The 14603-nt window shown below is 42.5% G+C and overlaps 1 protein-coding gene across 1 annotated transcript in view; it reads right to left on the minus strand.

Moving 5' to 3' along the window:
* LOC113013600 (protein mono-ADP-ribosyltransferase PARP14-like) overlaps positions 1 to 14603 on the minus strand; it is a 30416-nt gene that overhangs the window by 11883 nt on the left and 3930 nt on the right. Inside the window, exons 4-12 of the mRNA XM_080291207.1 lie at positions 14287 to 14523; positions 13702 to 13926; positions 13497 to 13551; positions 13188 to 13334; positions 7662 to 7724; positions 7405 to 7581; positions 7148 to 7324; positions 6432 to 7022; positions 460 to 596 (exon numbers count right to left, since the gene is read on the minus strand). Coding sequence (XP_080147333.1) covers positions 460 to 596; positions 6432 to 7022; positions 7148 to 7324; positions 7405 to 7581; positions 7662 to 7724; positions 13188 to 13334; positions 13497 to 13551; positions 13702 to 13926; positions 14287 to 14523 — 1809 coding nt within the window. The remainder of the gene's footprint in view (positions 1 to 459; positions 597 to 6431; positions 7023 to 7147; positions 7325 to 7404; positions 7582 to 7661; positions 7725 to 13187; positions 13335 to 13496; positions 13552 to 13701; positions 13927 to 14286; positions 14524 to 14603) is intronic.

Genomic DNA, 14603 nt, shown 5'->3' on the forward strand with positions numbered 1-14603 from the left:
ATGTATATGGAAGTGAAACACTTGCGCAAACTAAGGAACTGAAATAATGACCTATGCAAAGATAAAGTTTTCGCAAAGTACATTGCTCTGACCGGTCAATCTCACACACTGTGTGTATATTTGTATCAGTATGTGTGTATATGTATATCTATATGGACATCTCTGGGCATGTTGCTGGGGTTACAAAACAAAATGGTAGGATATTATAATCCGGAAGCAATAATAAATAAATAATGGGGATTTACTGTATATAATATACACATATATTAAATCAAAGTAAATAAGAAATATCTATTTGTTCCACTTTACAGTAGCATAATATTTCATGAATAACATTTAATACCATTGGTTGTAATTTTTTGGAAGAATAAAGTAGTGATGAAGCAAGCATGCATATAATAAGACAGGTAATAAAAAGTAGAAACTGAAATGTTCCTTTATGCAGGGAGAGCCACCCACCTTCATCACAGTTTTGGTGACGGTTCGTTTGAAGGCCTCCATCACTGTTCGGTACTCTGCAGAAGAAGACTCCAGGGGAATGACCGTCATATTTTCACTGGCAGCCATGCTGTCCCAGTACAGAGGGAAAGTAAAGTCTAAAAGAGACAAGCATATATAGCATACACACGAGAAGACACAGAAAGAGCCTATGCTGCGATTTATTTTTTGCTATTTACTACAAATTTTGTAGTAAGTGGCAATCAACAAATCTCATATATATATATATATATATATATATATATATATATATATATATATATATATAAAACACCCAGCACGCCCCTGCGGGCGGTTTATCCTTCAAGCTCGGGTCCTCTACCAGAGGCCTGGGAGCTTGAGGGTCCTGCGCAGTATCTTAGCTGTTCCCAGGACTGCGCTCTTCTGGACAGAGATCTCCGATGTTGTTCCCGGGATCTGCTGGAGCCACTCGCCTAGCTTGGGAGTCACCGCACCTAGTGCTCCGATTACCACGGGGACCACCATTACCTTCACCCTCCACATCCTCTCGAGCTCTTCTCTGAGCCCTTGGTATTTCTCCAGCTTCTCGTGTTCCTTCTTCCTGATATTGCTGTCATTCGGAACCGCTACATCGATCACTACGGCCGTCTTCTTCTGTTTGTCTACCACCACTATGTCCGGTTGGTTAGCCACCACCATTTTGTCCGTCTGTATCTGGAAGTCCCACAGGATCTTAGCTCGGTCATTCTTCACCACCCTTGGGGGCATCTCCCATTTTGACCTCGGGACTTCCAGGTTATACTCGGCACAGATGTTCCTGTACACTATGCCGGCCACTTGGTTATGGCGTTCCATGTATGCCTTGCCTGCTAGCATCTTGCACCCTGCTGTTATGTGCTGGATTGTCTCTGGGGCATCTTTACACAGCCTGCACCTGGGGTCTTGCCTGGTGTGATAGACCCCAGCCTCTATGGATCTTGTACTCAGAGCTTGTTCTTGTGCTGCCATGATTAGTGCCTCTGTGCTGTCTTTCAGTCCAGCTTTGTCCAGCCACTGGTAGGATTTCTGGATATCAGCCACCTCCTCTATCTGCCGGTGGTACATACCGTGCAGGGGCCTGTCCTTCCATGATGGTTCCTCGTTTCCCTCCTCTTTCTTGGGTTTCTGCTGCCTGAGGTATTCACTGAGCACTCGGTCAGTTGGGGCCATCTTTCCAATGTATTCTTGGATGTTCGTTGTCTCATCCTGGACTGTGGTGCTGACACTCACCAGTCCCCGGCCCCCTTCCTTCCGCTTAGCGTACAGCCTCAGGGTGCTGGACTTGGGGTGAAACCCTCCATGTATGGTAAGGAGCTTTCTTGTCTTTATGTCAGTGGCTTCTATCTCCTCCTTTGGCCAGCCTATTACCCCAGCAGGGTACCTGATCACGGGCAGGGCGTACGTGTTGATGGCCCGGATCTTGTTCTTACCATTCAGCTGACTCCTCAGGACTTGCCTGACCCTCTGCAGGTACTTGGTGGTTGCAGCCTTTCTAGCGGCCTCTTCATGGTTCCCATTTGCCTGCGGGATCCCCAGGTACTTGTAACTGTACTCTATGTCTGCAATGTTGCCTTCTGGTAGTTCAATCCCCTCAGTTCTGACTACCTTCCCTCTCTTTGATACCATCCGACTACACTTCTCCAGTCCGAACGACATTCCAATGTCATTGCTGTATAGCCTGGTAGTGTGGATCAGTGAATCGATGTCTCGTTCACTCTTGGCATACAGCTTGATGTCATCCATGTACAGGAGGTGGCTGACAACTGCTCCGTTCCGTAGTCGGTATCCGTAGCCAGTCTTGTTAATGATCTCACTGAGGGGGTTCAGGCCTATGCAGGACAGCAGTGGGGACAGAGCATCTCCTTGGTAGATCCCGCACTTGATGGTGACTTGTGCTATGGGCTTGGAGTTGGCCTCTAGTGTTGTACGCAACATCCCCATTGAGTTCCTGATGAAGGCTCTTAGGGTCCCATTGATCTTGTACAATTCTAGGCATTCCAGTATCCAGCTGTGGGGCATTGAGTCATAGGCCTTCTTGTAATCAATCCAGGCAGTGCACAGGTTGGTCAGTCTGGTCTTGCAGTCTCGGCTGATTGTTCTGTCTACCAGTAGCTGGTGTTTTGCGCCTCTGGTATTCTTGCCAATTCCTTTCTGTGTCCCGCTCATGTATTGACCCATGTGCCTGTTCATCTTAGCCGATATGATGCCTGACAGGAGCTTCCATGTAGCAGCTGGATAGCGTAGTGGTTAAACTACACGCCTTTGGAACAGAGGATCGCAAGTTCGATTCCTGCCTGGGGCGTCTGTATCCAGTAAGGGTCCTAAGGCTAGACCCCCTATGCTAAGCAAGCCTACCGCAGACATGAGCGAGACAGATAAATATGAAGGCATGCCGGCTCGGACGTCGCCCGGATCAACAAGGTCCGCGTCAGGTGTTGAGGAACCAGGGCACCCTGACGAAAAGTGGGCTACTGGAACAAGAAGGCATCGGTGGGCAAGGGACGAAAACAGGGCGTTGTTGGAATGCTACTACGCAAGTAACCCCGGTGGAAGGGGCTACATGAATAGGATGAGGGACCTATGGATTCTTCGATACCCAACATCCACAATGACGGCGAAACAACTAGTAGCTCAGTGTTCCAACATTCGAAAGAACAGAAGAAGACGGCCGTAGTGATCGATGTAGCGGTTCCGAATGACAGCAATATCAGGAAGAAGGAACACGAGAAGCTGGAGAAATACCAAGGGCTCAGAGAAGAGCTCGAGAGGATGTGGAGGGTGAAGGTAACGGTGGTCCCCGTGGTAATCGGAGCACTAGGTGCGGTGACTCCCAAGCTAGGCGAGTGGCTCCAGCAGATCCCGGGAATAACATCGGAGATCTCTGTCCAGAAGAGCGCAGTCCTGGGAACAGCTAAGATACTGCGCAGGACCCTCAAGCTCCCAGGCCTCTGGTAGAGGACCCGAGCTTGAAGGATAAACCGCCCGCAGGGGCGTGCTGGGTGTTTTTGTTTTTATATATATATATATATATATATATATATAACCAGAGATGGGCAGTAACGCGTTACTGTAATCTGATTACTTTTTTCAAGTAACGAGTAAAGTAAGGGATTACTATTGCAAAAACGGTAATTAGTAGTGATGTGCGATACCACTGATTTCCTTTCCGATCCGATACCAAGTAATATTCAGGGTGGTATCGACGATACTGATCCGATACCGATACTTTGTACAAAAACGTATTTTATTTATTGTATCTCAAATTATAGCATCATAATGATTACAGGACATCAGATTACTTGTTCTTATCACTTAATAATGCAGAGTTCATCATATAGAAATAAAAAACCTGAAGTTGTGCTATTTGAACACGTTGCCTGCCTGCAGCACTAAAGGACTCCGTGAGAGACGTCTGTCTCGCCCTAGCAGCACCTGTCCCTCTCCTTCTCTTCAGTTCGTCTCAACATACGCTCGTCATATTCTGTGATATGATTTACTCTGAGGTGTTTGACAAGGTTAGTGATGTTGCCACAACCATACATGCCAACCCTCCCGATTTTTCCGGGAGAATCCCGAATTTCAGTGCCCCTCCCGAAAATCTCCCGGAGCCACCATTCTCCCGAATTTCTCCCAGCTTTCTTTAGACCGCAAAGGCCTCAGGTGGAAGCAGCCTCTGAATTTGGACACCCCCGCTGTTTCCGGGCCAGCCAATAATAACGGTGACATTTAACGTATTTTGTCCGATAAATAAACCCTGTAAAATGTATTTATCCCCCCCCCACAACAGCCCTTTTGAATGTCTCCCAAATTCTGAGGTCTCAAGGTTGGGAAAGTATGGCCACAACACCTCACTCTTGGAGCACTTTTTTGCCACATGTATCGCAAACCACGTCTCAGCTGTTTGTGGAGGTAAAATACGTCCGCACATGACGCTCAGCCATTGTTGTGAGTGCGCACGCCAAGGGGCTGCGAGACATTTATACAGCTGTATTTCACACATGACTATGAAAGACAGAAGAGGAAGTAGTTCCTTTGAATATAGACAATCCGAATGTTATAGTTTCTTTCCACTGTGTTCCTGTTAATGATAAACTACAAATTTACTCTGAATTACTAAAATATCGATATTTTAATGTGAGAATCGATTCTAGAACATAAATGACTGGTATCGGAGGAATCGATATTTCAGGATCGATCCGCACATCACTAGTAATTAGATTACCGTTACTTTCCCGTAGTAACGCTGCGTTACTGCGTTACTAAAACCGTGATTTTTTTGCGAGAATATCTCATGACAGTGACGTAAGCGAGTGCGTCGTTAGTGACAACAGCTGTCTGCAGATCAACAATGGATCACATATCGATTGTGGGAGAGAGTATGAGCGTGCAGCGTTTAAAGCGTGGAAGTACTGACCTTACTTTGAGTTTGATTCCATAAAAAGTGACAAAAACATTAGTGTCCATCGTGCGTGGGAAGAAAACTTCTTTTTACAGTGGAAAAAACCCCCTAAACTTCCAAGCAAGCACCGAGTGCGCAACGACGTAATGGGAAACTCACAGAGAAACTCGCGGATTCTTCAACTGACCGCGGCACAGCTGCACCAGGGTAAACCTCCGCCTACTGCAGTCCTGCTTTACAGGTGAAAATAGAGCAACAGGACCGCTGAGTCTTTGACTTTATTTATTTTCTGCTGTGTTTTACTTGCATCTATTTGAAAGAGTGAGTGTAAACACAAAAAATATTTTATTTTATGTGCTGGAATGTGTAGAAAATAGGTTTAAATGTTAAACTAATTTATGCAAGTCAGAGAATGTTGCATATAATTAAGTTTTTGCTTGATGCATAAAGTTAAAAGATTAAAACTAATAAAACAAGTTTTAAAAAGAGACTTTTCCATTTGATTACATTTTATATGATGGATTATGTAGAAAAAGTAGAATTGGGCTGAAAGCTCTATCGCTTTATCACCTCTTCAGGTTGTAAATCGTGTTTTTAAAAAGTAACTAACTAAGTAATTAATTACTTTTGAAAATAAGTAATCAGTAAAGTAACAGGATTACTTTTTTGGGGAAGTAATCAGTAATTAGTTACTGATTACTTTTTTCAAGTAACTTGACCAACACTGCATATAACTGGGAATAAACTGTGAATAAACCAAAACGTGTAATTCTGACAATACATGTCAATATAACACTCCTTCTAAATTAGACATGAAATAGACGGACAACGTGTTCCTCCCTTATTGCTGATGTGGGATTTTTATATTTCTTGATTAAAAATGAACTGATTATGGTTACTTTCATATTTACTTTTGCAGCCTTCTTTACTGCAATTAGTTTAATAGTAACATAATTTCCTTAGGGATTAATTAAAGTATTCTGATTCTAATTTTTTGTGTAATTATTTCTTTAAAAACCTTAACATTTCTTAACATTTACTCTACCTCCCATTCTTACTTACCCTGCCCTCCCTCTCACCCACTCCCTCATACATCATTCATACACGTAGGGTCTTAATGGAGGGTTGTGGCTTGCATATGTCACAGTGGGTGGAGCCATCTTTCTGCACCCTGTTTCACACACCCTACTAGGTGCACACGGGTCACATTTTTTGTATCACCTCTCTTTGCCAGGTACTGGGTGATTTTTGGATGGCTGGATGCCCAGGACCCTGATCTATGGCTTGAACCAGGGAAGCCAGGCTCTAGCGGGGTCGTCTGTACACTTTGAAGTTTTGTGTTCCAGGTGTTGTATGATTGTTTTTCTTACAGGTGCGGCAGGTTGCGATACATTTTGCATTTCTATTTGTACTCTGTTCTTTCATTACATCTTGTACACCTTAATATTTGTTTCTTTTGGTTTTGTATTACTCTCAAGCATCAAACACCAATATCAGTCAGGCTCATTTTGTAACATCACTGAGATCTTCTCACCTGAGAGATTCTCAAGTCGTTTCAGATTTGTCGTCTGTCTGCTCAGTTGTTGTGTGGCCATCATTGTCTGTAGATTAATCTCCCATATGAGTCCCTGTGCGTCTTTTATTCCTTCTGTTAATTTGTTGTTTTCCAGTTGGTGATTGGCTGTTCTGGGAAGGCGTTCCCAGTTACCGTTATGTGCCAGGATGCACCAAACCACTCGGAGGTACAAATCCTCCTCCTTCCTGACTCTCACCTCTCTAGCAAGGGCCATGAACTGAAAATGATTCATTTTCTGCATCACTCGGGTGACCCGATCTATTAGCCCACTCACTGTTAGGGTGCCAGATTGATCAGTTTGCATGAATAAACCCTCGGCCTCCACCAGTTCCTTAAGCTCCATCATGTCATCCTGGCTGAGGAGTTCCAGTTGCTCCTTGGAGTACTGCGTCTGATATTGATGCTTCAGCTTTTCCATGGCAGAGTCAACATGTTTTTTGGAAAGACCCAAGATAGACTGCTGACTTGTAGACCTGATTCGGAGTCTGCTGAGGCATGCACTCACAGAAGGAGGAGGCTGTTGTTGCTGTTGTTGTTCTTGAAATAACACTGAAAGGTGGATGAAACAAATATGCAAGTATTTTCAGTAAAATAATAATTTAATCCCATTTTATTTTAAAAGTCAATACACTAAATAACCACACAAGATGGCAGTTTGTGAATATTTCTGTCACCTCTGTTGATGACAGCTGGGGAATACATCTGCATCGCTTCCTTTTTGAAAGCCGAGAAGACATCAATCTTAATCAGGACGAGGCGGATGTTGGTGAGGCTGTTCATTGATGATGTAGAAGACTTGATCCCTCGAAGAATGGCTCCTGCCACAATAGCAGGATTCAACCCTCCAGCTCCTGTTAAAACACCACTTGCATTTAGGTGTGTGTGTTTAAAAACAAACAGAATAAATAGAAATGCTAAACAAGATACTTACCAGCACACATGGCAGGAATTGCCACTGAACTGTAATTATACGATTCACAATAGTAAATAATATCACATACAAGTTGTTCAATGAGGACTTCATCCTGTTTTCCATGCATGTGAAAAATAGCTTTACAGGGGAAGTTTCCAGGCTGGGTCACATAAATGTCTCCTCGATTTACTTTTGCTACACAGAAAGTGGGAGAGGAATGATTAGTGAGAGGCAGATAAGATGAGAATTTAAGTAACTGCTTTTCTTTTTCTCACCTGCTTTTAGCTCGGCTTCCACCTCTGGTCCAGCTCTAGTTAAGATGTCTTTGCATACTCCATCTATAGAAGATGAGAAATCATAAAAATATACATTAAAGCATAGCTGGACTGGCCATCGGGCATTTTTTGGTAACGGTATAAACACTGAAAAGTGGTGGGTTGACCAGATGCTGGGAGATGTGTAAAAATAACTCAGTTGTTTGGTGGTGGCTATGGCGGAGCTGCCACAGATTCAGTAACATTAGCAAGTGGTGGAGGCCAGCAGGTGCAACACGCTGGCAGGTGGATGACGGAAAGGCAGGAGGAGCAGAGACCCGAGGCGCGAAGGAATAAATGATGTCACGACCATAACTAGACTGGCCATCGGGCATACCGGGCATTTGCTCGGTGGCCCGATGACAGTGTAAACAATGAAAGGTGGTGGATTGGCCAGATGCTGGCTGGTGTGTAAAAATAACTCAGTTGTTTGGTGGTGGGATTGTGGAGCTTCCACAGATTCAGTAACATTAACAAGTGGTGGAGGCCAGATGAGGGAGAGGGGAGGCAGGAGGAGGAGAGACCCAAGGCGGCCGCTGGTCCGAGTGTCAGGTAAACTGAACTTCAGGTAAGAAGTTATGACCTTCAGTCTATCTGGGTCAGATATAAACCAAGTTTAGGTGGAGTTTATTTTCGTTATGCTGACTTTTTACAGTCAGTTACAATAACTCGTACTGTGTACTAGCTAGCATGACGGAGTTTATATACAGCTGGGCGGGTGCTATGACGTTAATGATGTTGAACTTGTTTTATCTTATTTTATTTATAAGGTTAGTTATTAGAGTTTCCAACCGTCCCCTAAAAAATGGAATCGTCTGGTATTCAGAGAAGCTGAAGAAGAAGAGCTGCCTCTTCTTTTCTACTATTTCTACTTCAATCATGAAACTGATCAATGATCAGCTGATCGGCTTTTCTCTCGTTTGTTTATCGCCCACTTCGCGCCAGAAAGAGGAAACCGACAGATGTCACGCTAAACAACAGCAGCACTTTTAAGCTTGATCAGCTGTGGTTAGAATTTATTTAATATTACTTTCTAGTATCAGCTGATGTTTGCTGGAGCCACAGCTGTAAAAGCTGCTGGTCATGATGTCGGTTTGGTTATGTGGTGAGAGGGAAACATGAAGATGAAACCAGGAGATGTCCTTACTGAATCATCAGAGCTGAACAGGTGATGGAGAAACAGGTTTACCTTTTAGGTCACATGAATGAGTTGAAGGGAAGTTATGAACTGTTTCTGAGAAATAACACCAGGATCCTTTTCTATGTAGCTGACACCTGGTAACTGTGCAGGGGCGGGTCTAGCAAAGTTTTGCCAGGGGGGCAGGTAGGGCATTAACAGGGAAAGGGGGGCACAAAGAAATACTTTTCTTTCTTATTCTCATTTGAAATATTTAGCTTTTAACAAATAATTATCTGAATCTTACAACAAACGTTTTCATCTGATGTAAACTGTATAGAAATCCATTATTGTACATACTAATTTTTTTTAAGGTCCTATCATAATTTCTTCAGAAGTAGCTAAGTACTGTATATGATGCCAGTATTTTCCCACATTTTCTAGATACTGTACCAGTACTGTGTCTAAAATGCCATCAAAAAGTCAATTAAGTTTTATTCTTTCTCACCAGTCTTTCTCCTTTCACTTTTTAAAGGTTAGAAAAAATATTTTGCCCTGCCATGGTGTTTTTGATGTGGCAAATGAATGGTTTATGAAAATATATCTAAATCTGTCATTAGTAATCAGTAATGATCATGTCTCACCTCTAGTCTTCTCTGTCTTAATTTCAGGTTTTCACCATGTGTTGTAGATAGTTCAGGAGGTTAACTCGACCAAGCAGTCTACTTTTGGGTACTGTTTAGAGTACCAGAATAGGGAGGATGGTGTAGGTTTAAGTTTATTAGACTGATACATATATACCAACAAGACAGTGTATATCACTGTGACAACAGTATGTTTTCATTCAAAGGCTTTATGGTTTTTCCTATAATACCTGGTGGGCCGGTCTCTAGTCAAAATTCCCGGGCTGATTGTTTGTCCCAGTCCAGCCCTGCATTAAAGGACTTACAATCTGTCAGTGACGGCAATTTTGTGAAGCTACATGCTAATCTTGTGCTACTTTTAGCATGCAAACACGGCTAATCAGCACCAGAACTGAGTTATTCTGAATCATATACAGTCAGGTCCATATACAGCGGCTTGCAAAAGTATTCGGCCCCCTTGAACTTTTCCACATTTTGTCACATTACAGCCACAAACATGAATCAATTTTATTGGAATTGCACGTGAAAGACCAACACAAAGTGGTGTACACATGTGAAGTGGAACGAAAATCATACATGATTCCAAACATTTTTTACAAATAAATAACTGAAAAGTGGGGTGTGAGTAATTATTCAGCCCCCTGAGTCAATACTTTGTAGAACCACCTTTTGCTGCAATTACAGCTGCCAGTCTTTTAGGCTATGTCTCTACCAGGTTTTCTTCCAGGATTGCCCTGTATTTGGCTCCATCCATCTTCCCATCAACTCTGACCAGCTTCCCTGTCCCTGCTGAAGAGAAGCACCCCCAGAGCATGATGCTGCCACCACCATATTTGACAGTGGGGATGGTGTGTTCAGAGTGATGTGCAGTGTTAGTTTTCCGCCACACATAGTGCTTTGCATTTTGGCCAAAACGTTCCATTTTGGTCTCATCTGACCAGAGCACCTTCTTCCACATGTTTCCTGGGTCCCCCACATGGTTTTTTAAATACTTGGTTGCAAATCTTTTGCAGTCAATTACAGCCTGAAATCTGGAACACATAGACATCACCAAACGCTGGGTTTCATCCCTGGTGATGCTCTGCCAGGCCTCTACTGCAACCGTCGTCAGTTCCTGCTTGTTCTTGGGGCATTTTCCCTTCTTCAGCGTTTTGTCTTCAGCAAGTGAAATGCATTCTCAATCGGATTCCGGTCAGGTGATTGACTTGGTCATTGCAAAACAGTCCACTTCTTTCCCTTCAAAAACTCTTTGGTTGCTTTTGCAGTATGCTTTGGGTCATTGTCCACCTGCACTGTAAAGCGCCGCCCAATGAGTTCTGAAGCATTTGGCTTAATATGAGCAGATAATATTGCCTGAAACACTTCAGAATTCATCGTGCTGCTTTTGTCAGCAGTCACATCATCAATAAACAAGAGAGCCAGTTCCACTGGCAGCTATACATGCCCACGCCATGACACTTCCACCACCATGCTTCACTGATGAGGTGGTATGCTTAGGATCATGCGCAGTTCCTTTCCGTCTCCATACTCTTCTCTTCCCATCTCTCTGGTACAAGTTGATCTTGGTCTTGTCTGTCCATAGGATGTTGTTCCAGAACTGTGAAGGCTTTTTTAGATGTCATTTGGCACCTTAACCATTATCTGGCCTTCCTGTTTTGGGGGCTCACCAATGGTTTACATCTTGTGGTGAACCCTCTGTATTCACACTGGTGGAGTCTTCTCTTGATTGTTGACTTTGACACACATACACCTACCTTCTGGAGAATGTTCTTGATCTGGCCAACTGTTGTGAAGGGTGTTTTCTTCACCAGGGAAAGGATTCTTCGGTCATCCACCACAGTTGTTTTCCGTGGTCTTCCGGGTCTTTTGGTGTTGCCCAGCGCACCGGCATGTTCCTTCTTTTTGAGAATGTTCCAAACAGTTGTTTTGGCCACGCCTAATGTTTTTGCTATCTATCTGATGGGTTTGTTTTGTTTGTTTCAGCCCAATGATGGGTTGCTTCACCAATAGTGACAGCTCTTTGGATCTCATCTTGACAGTTGACAGCAACAGATTCCAAATGTAAATAGCACACGTGAAATGAACTCTGGACCTGTTATCTGCTCATTGTAATTGGGATAATGAGGGAATAACATACACCTGGCCACGGAACAGCTGAGAAGTCAATTGTCCCATTACACTGGTCCCTTAACAAGTGGGAGGCACATATGCAAACTGTTGTAATTCCTACACCGTTCACCTGATTTGGATGTAACTACCCTGAAATAAAAGTTGACAGTCTGCAGTCAAAGCACATCTTATCCCTTTCATTTGAAATCCATTGTGGTGGTGTATAGAGTCAAAAATGTTAGAATAGTGTTGATGTCCCAATATTTATGGACCTGACTGTACATACATACCTATTGCCATCTATTTTGTTAGCAACATGTAAACCTTTGCTTCTGTAAAGTTTAGGGCAAGTTGCACAGCTGATTAACAAATACTTTTCTATTTGTTAGCATATAATAAAAGTCACAAATGCCAGTCTTATTGTAACATCAAAAGAAAAGCTGGGTCTCCAAAAAGTCTAAGATAATCTTATTAAAATGAAGGTCTGATGCCTATTGGTTAAATACTGATATATTTAATAAATGTATTTAATTTCAAGGACAAATTTGGATCATCTCTGTAAATAACAACAATAATTGGACAATGCATGCCACAGTTTTATTTTAAGTTCCATTTTGTGTCTCGGTTGGACATAGAGATTCTACCCATTTGATTTCTTAGTCCTGCTTCCTGCTTAGAATGACTCATCAACCCTATTTCTCGTAATCAATCCAAATGCATTTATGGGAAATGGTACTCAAAGGTAAGTCAAAGGCTAATCCCTGCCAAACCTGCTTGGCTGGAAATGAAACATGTCTGACACCACAGGCCATAAACCAGTTCACCTCTGTTCCCTGCCAGACTGTCACTGACATCTTATATTTGTTACAGTTTGATAATCTGAGTCCTGATTGCTTTCCATCACTTACGCCTAAGAGTTTTGCATTTTGTCATCCACTAAGCCTGTTCCTGCTGAATGTGTCTAATATGCACTATATTTCACTATGAGAAACTATAACCATGATCGGTACTAGATCCAAAAATCAAGAAATTATCTAGTTTTGCAGCTCCAGATGCATTAGAAATTCCATCCATCCATCCATCCATCCATTCACTTCCGCTTATCCTTTTCAGGGTCGCGGAGGGCGCTGGAGCCTATCCCAGCTGTCATAGGGCGAGAGGCGGGGTACACCCTGGACAGGTCGCCAGTCTGTCGCAAGGCTAACACACAGGGACAAACAACCATTCGCACTCACATTCATTTGCACATTCACACCTAGTGACAATTTGGGTTATCCAATTAACCTATCCCCACAAGCATTAGAAATTAGTGGCATAATTACTTATGTTGTTGGACCTTGACTCTCTATTCTTAGTCTTGCTTTTCATAAGTATATGATGAGGTTTTAGCTAATATAAGTGACCTGCTGATAATACTAGATGACAACTTGGATCTTCAAGGATTATATTCATATGGGCATTCCCATTTCTGTGCAGATATTCATGAACAGCTGTTTGTCTCTGCTATCCGCAGAGAGCTATTCCACTATTGTGGCTAAAAATAACCTTACAGTTACAATATGATCCTCCTGCTCACTCCACCTTCCTGCCTTTGTGTGCATCCTCACTTTTACCTACCAAGGTTAGAACTTTTGAAGTTGGTTGTGTTCACCACAGCATCTGTAGTCTCATTAATGATGTCACCAAATATCACATGTAATTTAACCCCACTCCCCACTGTGATGATGATGTCATCTAGGTCGCTGGTGAAGGACCTGAAGATTGCTGAGAGGAAAAAGACCACACATTAGATTTTGTCTGATATTTAATCTGATTCCTGAGGGTCCTAATGAAGATGGTAAAATATAACACTAGCTGAATGCTTTTTATCTGCTCACTATGCATTAGTGTCACATACTAAAGACAGTCTGAGTAGTGCAAGTTTACCTTGGCCTCCCTGGTTCATATTTAAGCTGAGCTGTCTGTAGACATCGTGGTAGCACTGTAGATAAAAACACAGAATAACACGATAAAGAATTGATGCATGGTCAGAACAGCCCTGTTTTTGTTTTTAAAAGTGCTTTATAAATTAAGTGATATAGTGTGATATGCATGTTACATATCAGATCAGGACATATCGATTGACACTGACCGCCTCAGAATCAGGGTAACCAGGTTTAATGACAATGTGGATGTTTGTAAGAGATCCAGAGGATGCAGATAATCCAAACTGGTGAATGATGTCAGTCAACACTTGAATAGCTTCTCTCAGCGGGTATTGTAAAACAATTCCTGGCCCAATGATCGGAATGGCCACTGAATCCAAATTCTGCTGTACACAAAGCTCCAGACACCTCTTCAGACCGTTACCAAGAGCCTGCAAATCAAAAGTTACATATTTTTAACTATGTTTTCAAACTGTTGGATTGCACACTGCAACTAACAGAGCACACATGGAAAACTATGAGGCTCCACAAAAAAGTTGTATAAATCTTTCCTTGCATTGATCTAGTTTGAGCATTAATGCTTTTGCTTTGCAGTTAAATATTTTATTATCTTTTCTTTTGTCTGTGCTTCTACTTTTGCACACACAAACTTATATATCTGTTTTTTCCAGTTAATCCTTTCAAATATGCACCACTTTAAAGTGGATTTCTGTGGTTTTCTGAGGGTAAATTAAATATGAATTATGTTTTTTTCCATCACCAGAAGTGTTAATGAAAGTCCTTAATTTTACCTGAACACTCTTTCCTCTTACTCCGTCCCAAGGCAAGCACTCAATGAAGAAAATCTTGGAGCAGCCCAGAGATGGAGGTGCATCAACCATCTGAACATCACCAGGGGCGAGGGCACAACTGGCTAAGACTGAATCAAACTTTAACTTTAATACATTCCCAGCTTTGGCCAACAAACTTTTGCCAATATTTGTAGAAGTCAGCTGTTTGTTGAGCATGGGGACCACCAGAACATTTGCCTGCAGAATTAATATTGAATAACATGAATGTTAATATTTTATTTTGGGATTATGGGAAATAGAATTGAATGGAAATAATC

This window comes from Astatotilapia calliptera, chromosome 3 (assembly GCF_964374335.1).
Source record: "Astatotilapia calliptera chromosome 3, fAstCal68.1, whole genome shotgun sequence".
Classification (NCBI taxonomy): domain Eukaryota; kingdom Metazoa; phylum Chordata; class Actinopteri; order Cichliformes; family Cichlidae; genus Astatotilapia; species Astatotilapia calliptera.